Source organism: Eurypyga helias, unplaced genomic scaffold (assembly GCF_000690775.1).
Source record: "Eurypyga helias isolate BGI_N326 unplaced genomic scaffold, ASM69077v1 scaffold14654, whole genome shotgun sequence".
Taxonomy (NCBI): Eukaryota; Metazoa; Chordata; class Aves; order Eurypygiformes; family Eurypygidae; genus Eurypyga; species Eurypyga helias.
In genome coordinates this window covers 32,806-44,956 of record NW_010246952.1, presented here as the reverse complement: position 1 = coordinate 44,956, position 12,151 = coordinate 32,806, and the positions used below count along the sequence as shown (strand labels likewise).

General features: G+C 40.5%; 1 protein-coding gene across 1 annotated transcript in view; it reads right to left on the bottom strand.

The window, feature by feature from the left end:
- TRIM24 (tripartite motif containing 24) overlaps window positions 1-12,151 on the bottom strand; it is a gene marked incomplete at its 5' end in the record, with an annotated part of 35,028 nt that overhangs the window by 3,436 nt on the left and 19,441 nt on the right. Inside the window, 7 exons of the mRNA XM_010150588.1 lie at window positions 851-983; window positions 2,924-3,237; window positions 3,791-3,959; window positions 5,927-5,999; window positions 7,141-7,276; window positions 9,064-9,243; window positions 11,541-11,705. Coding sequence (XP_010148890.1) covers window positions 851-983; window positions 2,924-3,237; window positions 3,791-3,959; window positions 5,927-5,999; window positions 7,141-7,276; window positions 9,064-9,243; window positions 11,541-11,705 — 1,170 coding nt within the window. The remainder of the gene's footprint in view (window positions 1-850; window positions 984-2,923; window positions 3,238-3,790; window positions 3,960-5,926; window positions 6,000-7,140; window positions 7,277-9,063; window positions 9,244-11,540; window positions 11,706-12,151) is intronic.

The window sequence follows — 12,151 nt, the reverse complement described above, 5'->3', positions numbered from 1 at the left end:
AATGCAAACAGAGCTAGCTTTCTCCTTTTAGATAGCAGCACATGTAAATAATGGTTCTACCCATAGACCAAGACCCTAAAAAATACTAATTTCAGTGTATTTACACAAGTTGCCAATGAAAGCAAGTAAAACCACTACTGAAAGTTTCCAAGAGAGCTCAAAATTGCTTTAAAAAGAGATTCAAATAATAATAAACAACTACAAAGAAATATGAAAAAAATAAAAAAAGGCAAATCCCCTCCCAAGACCCCAAGAATGAAAAAGATTGTCAAGCAGTTCAACTGTCTGCTCAAAGGCACTTTATTTTTTTTTTCTTTTAACTTTAAGGTTTAAGGGAAAAACAAAAGTTGCAGACACACTCTGTGCTTTGTAGTGTGCTTTTCCACCAGAACATTCAAACCTGCAAAAGGATAGCAGTTATTCCTTGTGTTAATCCCTGCAGGATCAGTATTTCACCTCTGTGTATCTTCATTGTGAAAGAACCACCCTAGTTTTTTAAAAGGATGTTGACAAAGTGCCTTAAAGACTAAACCCATTAGTTGATAACATCAATCTATGCCAAAGTTGGAAAGCAAAAGCAAAAGAAAATTCTCAGTGCAGTGTCACTGTGTACAAGAGCTCTGTTAGAAACAGCACTTGGCAATTCCGAGAACACAGTCCCAGTTTGGAGCACCAGATCACAACCACTTCCCAGACATTCCGAATGTCACGTTCAGCATGTTTACACGAAGGCTGCTATGATCTCAGCTTATTAAAAAAAATTAATTCTCCTTTTTTACCATCGCTTTTGAAAAGACGGACACATTTCATAATACAAGAAGCAGCAAGACAGTACTCATTTTATCCTTACCCTACGGTCTATCGGTGACAAACCCCCAGTGTCTTCCAATTTCCTTTTTTCAGAGCTGTGAGTGAGTTTATCACAGTCATATTCCACTTCTGGCTTGGACAGATCCCGACAGAATGTACAAATCCACTCCCCACTAAAGAAAAGAAGACAAACAGACACTCTTGACAAAGGGCTTTCCACATATTTCTACCAAGTTCCTCATTTGCAGGGTGTTTTTTCCTGCATCATGTGCTGTTTTGTTGTTGGTGGTTTTTTAAACACTACAGAAGGTAGAGACAGCTGGCAAAAATGCTGTATTAGGCCTTTGTTGCCTTTTTAGTGGCACTGGGGTCATTACTGGTGTCAGAAGAATGGTTTGTCGTAATAGACGAATGGTGTCTACCTTGGTTAGTACTGAAATTTTTCATTTGAGCTGATAGGATTCAAGCAAAGCACTATTAAGAGTTCTGTTTCCTAACTACAGGGACTGAAGAAATTGTATAGGCCAAACAGAAGGAAAAGTTTGAGTGAGGCTGTGAGAGCTACATATTGTCTCTACAAGCTTGATCTACAACATATTATTACTTTATATAAATTACCCTAACAAAATAATTTTAAAAAATGGAAATTCTTCACTCCCTAAAACTTTCAGGTGTTCCTGATTTTATCAGTTAATGTAGGAAAACCCTGTAGATCTCAATGACAGCGTTAAGATTACAACAAAATTAGTTCTGCAAGCTATTTTCATGGACTCTCTAATATAACTTGTGAACCTCAAAGTTTTGAAACCCCTATGAAGAGTCTGTGTTTTTACTATAGTTCTCCCCAAAGAAACTGGCATGCTTGCAGATAACCACAAGAGGGCTGAATTGTACCTCTTACGTAGTAGACAGAAATTCGCAGAAACTAGCGAGCTCTAACTGTGTGTGTTTACTCAGAGGTGTGTTAGAAGATCTTTGTAAATGGGAAGTAGTTTCTGCAGCACCTTTTAATTCATTTTGACAGCAGGACAGAAGACTTTCCAAGCTAAAAAAAATAATCTTACTGGTTTTTATTTAAAGTAATCCAAAGATTTCCACCATGTGCCAGTTGTAGTATACCATAGTGAATAATGGGCCTTTTCCTTTAAAGAGACTTTTACCTTCTACTGCCTTAACTTGACAGAGCTATTTATATGAAAGTGTCACCTCTGTGCCTAGACTAGCATCAGAGAAAAATGATGTGGTAGCTATACAAAAATAGATACAGGCCATAATCTAAAAAAACTTATGATAGAACAAAACAGGAAACACACGAAAGATGGAGGAATGATGCACTTAAACATCCAAGAATCAGCGAGAGTGTGGTGGGTTGGAGTGAAAGAAAAAAGATGCAGTGACCTTGTAAACCTATAGGGGAAATTGTCCTATTTACCTGAAGCAAGAACAAACAGCCATCATGAAAGAATTAGACTGACACTGCTGACGTGATAATAAAGAAATATTTGTGCGTTTGAAGGAACTAATGCTAAGAGACCAAAGTTTGTTAAAGACGACTGCTACAGCTGAAAAAAAACCCACACCACAAAACCCACAAAGATAAGAACAAAAATCTGCTACATCTGAAGCCAGGAGGAGAATTAAGCTAACCGTGGTTCTCAAGTCCAGGAACACAGTGCACTTGTATTAATATGCACCGTTACAGGTCTGAACACTTGTCAGAAGAGTTGGTGTTGGCTCCCTTGCCACGAGACTTCATCATCTCAGTTTCCACAGAATGATCCAGTAAAAAAGAGAAATTTTAAAGATCCATTCTTGAAGCTTTAATTTTAATAGAAACAAAGACTATGTAAATATGTTTTTGTAACACTGTGCTGGTTTTGGCTGGGATGTATTTAATTTTCTTCACAGCAGCTAGTATGGGGCTGTGTTTTGGGTTTGTGCTGGAAGCAGCATTGTTAATATAGAGATGTTCACATTACTGCTGAGCAGTGCTTACCCAGAGTCAAAAAGGCACTGCTGCCTTTGAGGCTGAAACTTCTTGTACCGGGTTTTACAATACAAAGCTTATGTCCTTCAATGCAAATATAGATGGAATTGAAGGGGTCATAATTACCTGGGAAAGCTCCTCAACGAAGGGACATGACAAGAAAGATGGAATACTTTGGGACACTTCTCACAGCAAAGGAGCTCCCCTCCGTTTTGACATACTGCGCACCAATCTTCATTGGGATCATCCTCTTTTCTGCCCTCCCCAATGTGGAGTGGGGCTATCCATCCCGTCTTCCCACTGGATGTGTTCTCCTGCAGTATCCCTGGTTGATCATCCGTGCTGTCCGGTGCATCTGTTCTTACGACAGCTTCATCAGAAGTGGAATTATTATTGCTATCTAACAGCAATGAAGTAAGGATGCTTCTTGAAAAGGTGGCCTGTAAGAAGAAACAGAGGAAGGCAGATTATCATATTTGTGAATTTACATGACCCTAACAAGTAAACTGACCAGAATAACGAACTTACATGCAAGCAGCCATACAACTTGGAACATGCACACAAAAACTACTAGCGTACCATAGCAGCAGGCAGCTAAACAGAAGAAATTAGCTATGAAAGGCTATTTACTGCTCCACTAATAAAAAAATAAAACCAATCTTTGATGCCCCAAAGGTCTACCAACCTTGTTTATGCACATTAGTGCGCTATGATTAGAAACACTTACTAGCACCACATGAAAATTTGATGTTTGCAAGCCATTTCCTGCCTTACCAGGTTTTCATTGGATAAAAGCAGTCTGATCATACCAGTTAATAAATTGAACTGGCAGTAGAGCTAGTTTGATTTTGAATTTCACCACCTCCTTTTATTTAGCTTTTTAGTTTTCCCCTGAAAAAGTCCCCAACAGAATACTAGTAAATTATTTTATTCCCCATAAATGCCAAATATCCTCCACAAAAGCAAAAGGAGATCTTTAACTGTTAAGATTACATTCTGAGGCCGGGATTCCTCATCTGTTTCTTGCTTCACTACAACAACCGGGAAATCAAAGTTCTCATTCGGTACGCTTGACTCCTGTTTAATTCTGATGGGCTCCAACATAACGACTGGGACTTTGTGTGTCGAATCAGCTCGCGGTGGCCTGCTGGAGGAGCCAGAACTGTAAATGACAGAAAGAGGCAGGGAAAAAAGGAAATGAAGAGTCAGGTCTGGATCCCTTTTGGACACCGATGCCTTCCAAGACCTCAGGATGCTAATCCATTTTGCTTCTTTGAATCCTGAGCACTATGGTATCACTTTTACATAATACCACATCCAAGTTTATTTCCTTCCAGGTATATTGAAAAGGCATTACAAAAAGGGAAAATTTTAATGGTGTTGTTCCAGAACTAGAGAATTACTCATTGTTTTATTCCTCATTAGTGCAAGATTTGCAAATAATCTCCGTTTCTTCTAGGTCATACACAAAAAAGCACTTCCACTGAATATCATCCCACTTTGGAGGGGATGCAGCTGTATTCTGGGGAAGGCCAGTGTTTCTCCAGAGAGGAACTGATCATTGTAAACCACACAAGTGAACAAGCCAGATAAAACATGTATTTACATTATTTTGTAAGAGTTTCTTAGAGTCTTGCAGCTCTACCAAAACTAGGGTTCTACTTTTAGAACTACATCTGTCTTTTTTCATGTGTTTAGTCATAACAGGGTGAGAATGGACAACCAAACTCAAAAATACCAGCTTATGATTTTTTTTTTTTTAATAACAACAAAAAATTTTACATCTCGTAAAATCAATTCAGGTAGCAGCAGCCAGAATCACAATTTCTAAATGCAAGGAAAAGACTCTTCAGACAAACATTTAAACAGTTCGTAAGAGTCCTTCACAGAATTTACTCTGTAAATGGAATAGAGTAGAAGGTATTCTATATTTAAAAGGATCTGCATTTCCAACTCAAATTGGATGAATGTAACCTGATTTTTCTCTGCATAAAAAATTAATCTCATGTCAGATATATGTTCTAATTTATTGGAACACATTAATGGATGTGCACTCCTCAAAAAACATTGTGTAAATCTATTTGTTCCTTAATATTCCACCATTAAAGAATAAAAAATACTTGTGCAGACTCTCAGTAGCTATCTAGTGCTCACTTAACTAGCTGTATGTGCTGATTTTGGTTAGGATAGTTAATTTTCTTCATAGTGGCTAGTATTGATTTGGGCTGGAAGCAGTGTTGATAACACAGGGATGTTTCAGTTACTGCTGAGCAGTGCTTACCCAGAGTCAAGGCCTTTTCTGCTCCTCATCCCACCCCACCAGAGAGTGAACTGGGGGTGCACAAGGAGTTGGGAGGGGACACAGCCAGAACAGCTGACCCCCACTGACCAAAGGGATATTCCACACCATGTGACGTCATGCTCAGCATATAAAGCTGGGGGAAGAGGAAGGTTTGGGGGATGTTTGGAGTGATGGCATTTGTCTTCCCAAGTAACCGTTACGCCTGATGGAGCCCGGCTTTCCTGGAGACGGCTGAACACCTGCCTGACCATGGGAAGTGGTGAATGGATTCCTTGTTTTGCTTTGCTTGCGTGTGTCTCTTTGGCTTTACCTATTGAACTGTCTTTATCTCAACCCATGAGCTTTCTTACTTTTACCTGACATCTATCCCACAGGGGTGGAGTGAGTGAGAAGCTGTGTTGCTTAGTTGCCAGCTGGGATTAAACCATGACACTGTATTATGGCAGAAAATTCTCAATACCCCTCTTTGTAACATCAGTTCCTTAAATCTGAAGTAACTTACAGTTCCACGAGGACTTCCAATATGCAATTTTTTCCTTTAGCTGATTTTTCTGAATATAAAACCTAATTTAGAATTGGCATTGTTTTAATAACGCCAACCTAGCCATTGTTTACAGAGTTAATACATTTTTAGATGTGCTATTAATACATTACAAATGAAATTACTGCTTTCAGAATGCAGAGAGAGCTGTAATAACCATCAGGCCTGGAATGCTAACAGGGAAGGTGAGGCAAGTTGACTTCTATATGCATTAATGAGAGAAGAGACTGAGGCATTTTCTATCGAGGTGTAAATTACATTTTCTTCTCTCCCACTCCTTCCTTACCTCTCTCTGCTCCCAACACTGGAGGCACTGGGTGAACGAACTGGTGGGGGTATGTTTGTCACGCTGACTCCTCCTAGGGTAGAAGAATCAGATTAGAACAAAACACAGGTCTGTGCCCAGTCTGTGACGTGACCCAGAGAAGTACACAGGTTTGGGGAAAATTGCTCCTGCAGTGTCATTTATTTAACCCATATCTCATTTAATACAAATTCACGAGAGGACTAGAAGCATTGGATAACAGACGGAAGGAGAAGCCTAAAATGGGGCCCACTGCACATAAGAAGGCTGATGGGTCAGTACCTTTGCCTGGCTGAGCCCTTCATCTAATCAATGCAGTTTGTTTTGTCTTATTAAATTCTAGCAGATCTGCTAGGGAACTTTAAGCCCGACGAGGTGGCAAGTAGGAAGAAGTCTGAGAACCAAATATAAGAGACGCCAAAGTTCTGGGGACCAGACAGCTGAAAGACTTGTGAAGGACATTTTTGCTCAGCGTTGGTTGTGAGAAACCAGAGTGGGCTGTCTGTGCTGTCCATGAATGCACTACCCACCCGTCTCAGCTCATCTGCCCAAGCGTACGAACACCATGCAAGTGCATGAACGCTGCACGAGTGCTTACTGGGAATTCACGCTCACATAGCCTCACTACAGGCCAGATTGGGAAACAGGAGTAAGGAGCAGCTGCTGACTGCCACCAGACACAGTGACAGGAATCCCCTGGGTCCTTCATGTCCACCACATTTAGCTACCTCTAACAATAACCTCTGTGGTCAACATCTGTCAGTGCTGTACTACCCTTCCAGTGGAAATGATTTTCTAATAAACTGAATTTCCCATGTCACCACTTGTAGCCACTGTCTCCTGTTACATCCTATCCTGCTTTTTCAAACACTCATCTCTTACCACAGCTTCCAGGTTTTAATTTACTGTACCCTTAAGTGTGACATTTTTCTATGTACTTCTGTGGAATTCGCTAAAATATATTATGTTTTTCCCTCCATATTTTTAAGATCTGGCCACTTACCTTTGTTGACAATGCTAAAATATTACCTCAACTTCACCTCCTACTAGAGTTTCTACAACTTTGCCTTCATTTTCATAGTTCTCATCTTTGCTATAAAATAGAAGTAACTAATTCTGACATCAGTGTTAACAGTGTCACATTAGATTTTTCCATTACACCAAGTAAACAGAAAACTGCACCTCGTTCCGATTACCTGAGAGGCCTGGTGATGGTACCGATGAATTTGGTGACTGCACAGTTCTGTTCAAAGCAGGTTTTGGCTGATTCTGCTCTGCAGTGCCATCCTTCCTTACAACATTATCCAGTGTGATGTTTCCTGAACAATCAATCTAAAAGGTGAGGAAGAGAGGAGAAGCAGTTAGTGTTGGGATGGGAAAACAACTCCACAACAACTCCCCCTGCCCAAACCAACAGAAAAGCACCCCATGCCTTGCCATGTTGTTATTGTAAAGATGAAGACCAAAATGCATTTCACCTAACTTGAGCTATCCAAAAAATGATGTGGTTACTTTCAAACAGGTCATCCTGCCTTCCCTAAAAAGAAACAACATGGCCAAATCCAGACAGTGCTTCATTTTAAGATCAGATGATTCTATAAGTGCCAATTTTTCTTCACCAGCTACAGAGAAGGCTTATATCAGACAGGTAGCTTTCACACACTAAGGTAAGAGGTCAATTTTTATCACCACACCTTTTTTTTTTTTTGCTCACTTTACATAGTCTAAAAAGGATAGAAGCAATACACAAACTAACCATTAATCCACTAGTGTTTAACAGGACTGGAAGAACCTCAACGGACACTCAATTCTATCTGTCCCACATACCTTCTGTGCAGGGGCCACGCATACTGACTCAAAATGCAAACAGCAAACCAGCACTTGCTCTTTCCACCCACAGCCCAGGCCTGACAACTGAATTCTGTTTCAGGGGCTCCCAGTCTACCACTCTAACTTTCTGTAATAATTATGCCTTCTGGTTTGATAAAGAGAAATGACCTTTTGAAATGTTAGGTTTTTTGCAAGACATAAGATCGTGTTTGATAAGGAAATAGGTCACCTTGGTTATCAGCTTTCTCAATTATCCAGACACCTCACAAATCCACCGAAATGTCTATTTATAAGGTAGACTTATTTGAAGTGGATGCAGAAGCCTCTGCTAGGTCAGCATATCTACAGTGATTTGGGCCAGGTATCTTAATAGCATAAACTTAATCACATACAAGTAAAAGAGTTCATAATGAAACTGTGCATAAAAATCAGTATGCTAAAATGTCTCACAGACTCAGCAGCTTTATGATCATGTTGTGTATAGTTCACCTTCTAAGCCTGACACATACTGTGATTCTGAACTCTACGTACTCTATTTAAAAAACAGAACACTTATCTGAAAGTTTATTGGTGAGAAGACAGGTGGGAGAAACAGCAAGTTATGACTAGAAAACCATGACATTTCAGATATCTACAAACCTTAGACCACAAAAATAGGGTCAGTGATTATCTGAAAGAATAGAGTCAACTGACTAAAATTCAACAGTTCTAACGTGGACCTTTGACAAACACGTACCAATCAGAAGAAACTATGAAAGAGAAGTTTAGAAGCTTAAGAAAAGATGTTCTTAGGATGCTCCTTCTATCACCATCTCACAGGCATGTTAGAGGATATATGAAGAAAAGAAATACCAAAAGGAAAAAAATATAAGGAATATATCCAGTATACCAACAGTTAATACCTACCTAAAACAGCCCTTTCAATGAGTTAAAATATATTGAAAAAAATGTTAAAAATTTACCAGAAATATCATCAGCAAACCAGTGCTATCTATGGACACTGGTAAATGAAAGCTGAGCTAACTCACTTTGTTAGCATCATTATGGGGGGAAAATATGCAGCATCCAAATAAACAAGTCCAATTACAATTACAACCTGCAATGTCTCCCAGAACAGTTCTGAATATTGTCAGCTACATGTAGGCAATCCTGCACTGTTGTTTTCTGGAGCTGCCTCATTTTGACAGACAGAGCAAGAATTTCAGTCAAAAAGGTTTCTACTTCTCACAAACGTAACGCTAGCTTCAAAACAGAACCCATAAAAAACATTGCTCTTATGTTACACTTACATCAGGAAGAGATGGTAGATTGTAGGAGCTCCCCACGGGAGAGCTCAGATCTATCACAGGGGGACCGTATGTCTTCCCATCACACCCTACAGCACTAGTGACTGTGGGGCTGGACGGTGTAGATGTTGTGCTGCTTGCAGTTGAAAGAGCAGTTGAAGTTTGAACGCTACCAATCTGCCACTAAAAAAAAAAGACAATAATCCACAATTCAGCATTATTTTTTTTAACTGATCACATCTACTGCAGATTCTCGTTCTAACTCGGCACCTAAACAAGCAGCTTAGTTCAGTAAGCCGAATTCAACTGTAAAATCCTGATTAACTCTGAAGTTAATTGGCTCTGAAGAGCCAATCTTACAAGCCAGGGGAAGATGACAGGTAGTTAGAACTATGAATAGAAGAATGAATGTGAATTCTTAAATTCCAAGATGTATCTTGATGTTATCTATGAATATTTCATGCTGCATTGACAGTGTTGTGGGAGAAAAGCAACAGTTTTAGTGAAATAAAAGCATTAGATAATGGGCTGAACACACAACTGCTCCAGTGCTTTATTAAGTAAATAGCTGTAGTGCCACTTGGACGCCATCAAGTATGTGATGATGTGCTTCCCTCAACAACTTAAAGTGATTATGAACCTGACATGCTGCCTGGATCTTCACCCACATATACATTTAACACCACTGCATGAAGTGCACAGTCAAGTCGGGCTAAATTTCTTTCTCATTTAGACATATGCAGTGTTCAACGGCCTCGATGGGATTTCATGGCGACCCTAGACAAAACTTGACTCTGCTCAATCTCTGTTTCATCATTCTATTTACTGGTTTCTCGCTCCAGAAAGTGCGCTGGGTTTGTGTGGTGGGGGCTTTTGGAAGCCGGGGACGGGCCGTGGTGTGGCCGCTGTGAGAAGCTTTGAGAGAAGCTTGCCCAGGGTGGGGAGGAGTTGGCTGGAGCAGAGGTTCCCCTGAGCCCATGGTGAGAGGGCAGGCTGTGCCCAGGGAGGACCCCACGCCAGAGCAGTCAGTCGGCTGTGCCTGAAGGAGGCTGTGACTCCATGGGAAGCCCATGATGGAGTGGGCTGCTCCTGAAGGATGGCACTCCACAGACAGGACCCACACTGGAGCAGTTTGTGAAGAACTGCAGCCCCTGGGAAGGACTCAGGTCAGGGAAGTTCATGGAGGACTGTCTCCCATGGGAAGGACCCCACGCTGGAGCAGGGGCAGAGTGTGAGGATCCTCCCCTGAGGAGGAAGGAGCAGCAGAGACAGTGTGTGATGGACTGACCACAACCCCCATTCCCCATCCCCCTGTGCCACTTGAGGGAAGGAGGTAGAGAAAGGGGGAGCAGAGCTGAGCCTAGGAAGAAGTCAGGGATGGGGGAAAAGCTGTTTTAAGATTTGGTCTTGTCTCTCATTGCCCTACTCTGATTTAATTGCTAACTAATTACACTGATTTTATTTTCCCCACGTCAAGTCTGTGTTGCCCGTGACCATGACTGGTGACTGGTGAGTGATCCCTCCCTGCCCTTGCCTCAGTCCATGAGCCTTTTTCTTATATTTTCTCCTCCCCATCCCACCAGCTTAAACCATGACAGAAAGACATTACTAGATAATGAAAATACTTGAAAGGAAGGCTTGCATACAGGCCAATATTCTTTTCAGAGGTGCAGAATAGAAGTGGCTTAGTTTCTGTTACTACAGGTTCTCTTAAATATTACACTTATTTCTCCAATTTAGTTGGAATTAGTTCTCTGACATCATAAGCATTGCAAACATGGATGGTATTACTCCACTTCTCAGGTCACAGATCAGATTAATTTGATTCTTCCCTGCTTACCTCTAGTGACATGATTTTCTCTTTCCTTCCACATACTTAACAACTCATGCATTAATGTGCTTTTTAATAAAGATTTGCCTTCCTGAACATCCAGAAAACATCCCAAGTGTTTGCTTCTGACCCAGTTCAACTGCAGATTAACTGGGTATCGATCAGTCTTACTCAGCAGATGTCCCACAGCTGTGGACTTTCTTTTCTCTCCTCATCTGTTCAGATTTGGCATACGATGGAGAATGGTGGCAGCTATAGCTTTTTAGTCAAGCTTTTACGTGGTTGCTGGTGAAGTCACTAACATTAAGCTAAATAGCCGGATTTTCTATTCTGTCTATGCACTGATTGTACTGTGCACACCATGGCCATGTTAAGTTTTGCATAAGTGGCCAGAAATCACAATAATAGCAAACAGGAAAATGAAACACCCACATAGCACAGAGTGGCTCACTTCAGTAATGCTCCAGCTGCTTAGAACTGTCAACTTGACAGTTATCTCATTAAGAAAACTGTACATATCTTGTCGCAGAGAAAAATGCAGTCTCTGTTCTAATTGAAAAGTACTTTAGAAACATAATATAAAAGATGATATAAAGAACACTTGATGTTTTATTTTTACATGGCAAGTGAAAAGAGAAAGAAACTCTACCTGCTTTATAGCCTGCTGTGCCAAGAATGCCATTTGCAACGGGCTGGGCTTTATCGCTTGCCTTGGTGGGTTCTGATTTTGGGGAAATCTCATCTGTTGTGCAGGAAGAGCTGAACCATTGGACTTGGGGCTATGATTCTGAAAGTGAATCAAGCGCGGAGGTGCCTGCATGAAAGCAAACGATTCCGCAAGTTAGCTGATATCTATACCACGGTCCAGAAATTTTTACCAAGTGGCCCTTTTAAACTGAAACTCTTAACAAATTAGATACAAACAAATAGTACTGCACCATTTATCTGAATGATCACACAACACATTCATTTTCAGTGCTAAAACCAAACCCCAGTAGATGGATTTGAATTATTCTGATACAATAAATGCAGATACATCAAAGGAGCCACTAAGAGTATTTCCAGCTTGAAAGGTATATGGGAGAATTATAGTTGGATGCAAAAAAAGCCTTGGAAAAATGATGGATTCACTTTTTAATCATTTGACAAAAATACAAAATACATAGCTCAGCACTATCTGTGGTTGGGTACCATATGATTGTTTTTTTCTGAATAAAAATAAGCTGAGTGTTACCACACATTCTACCAGACAAGTTTAAA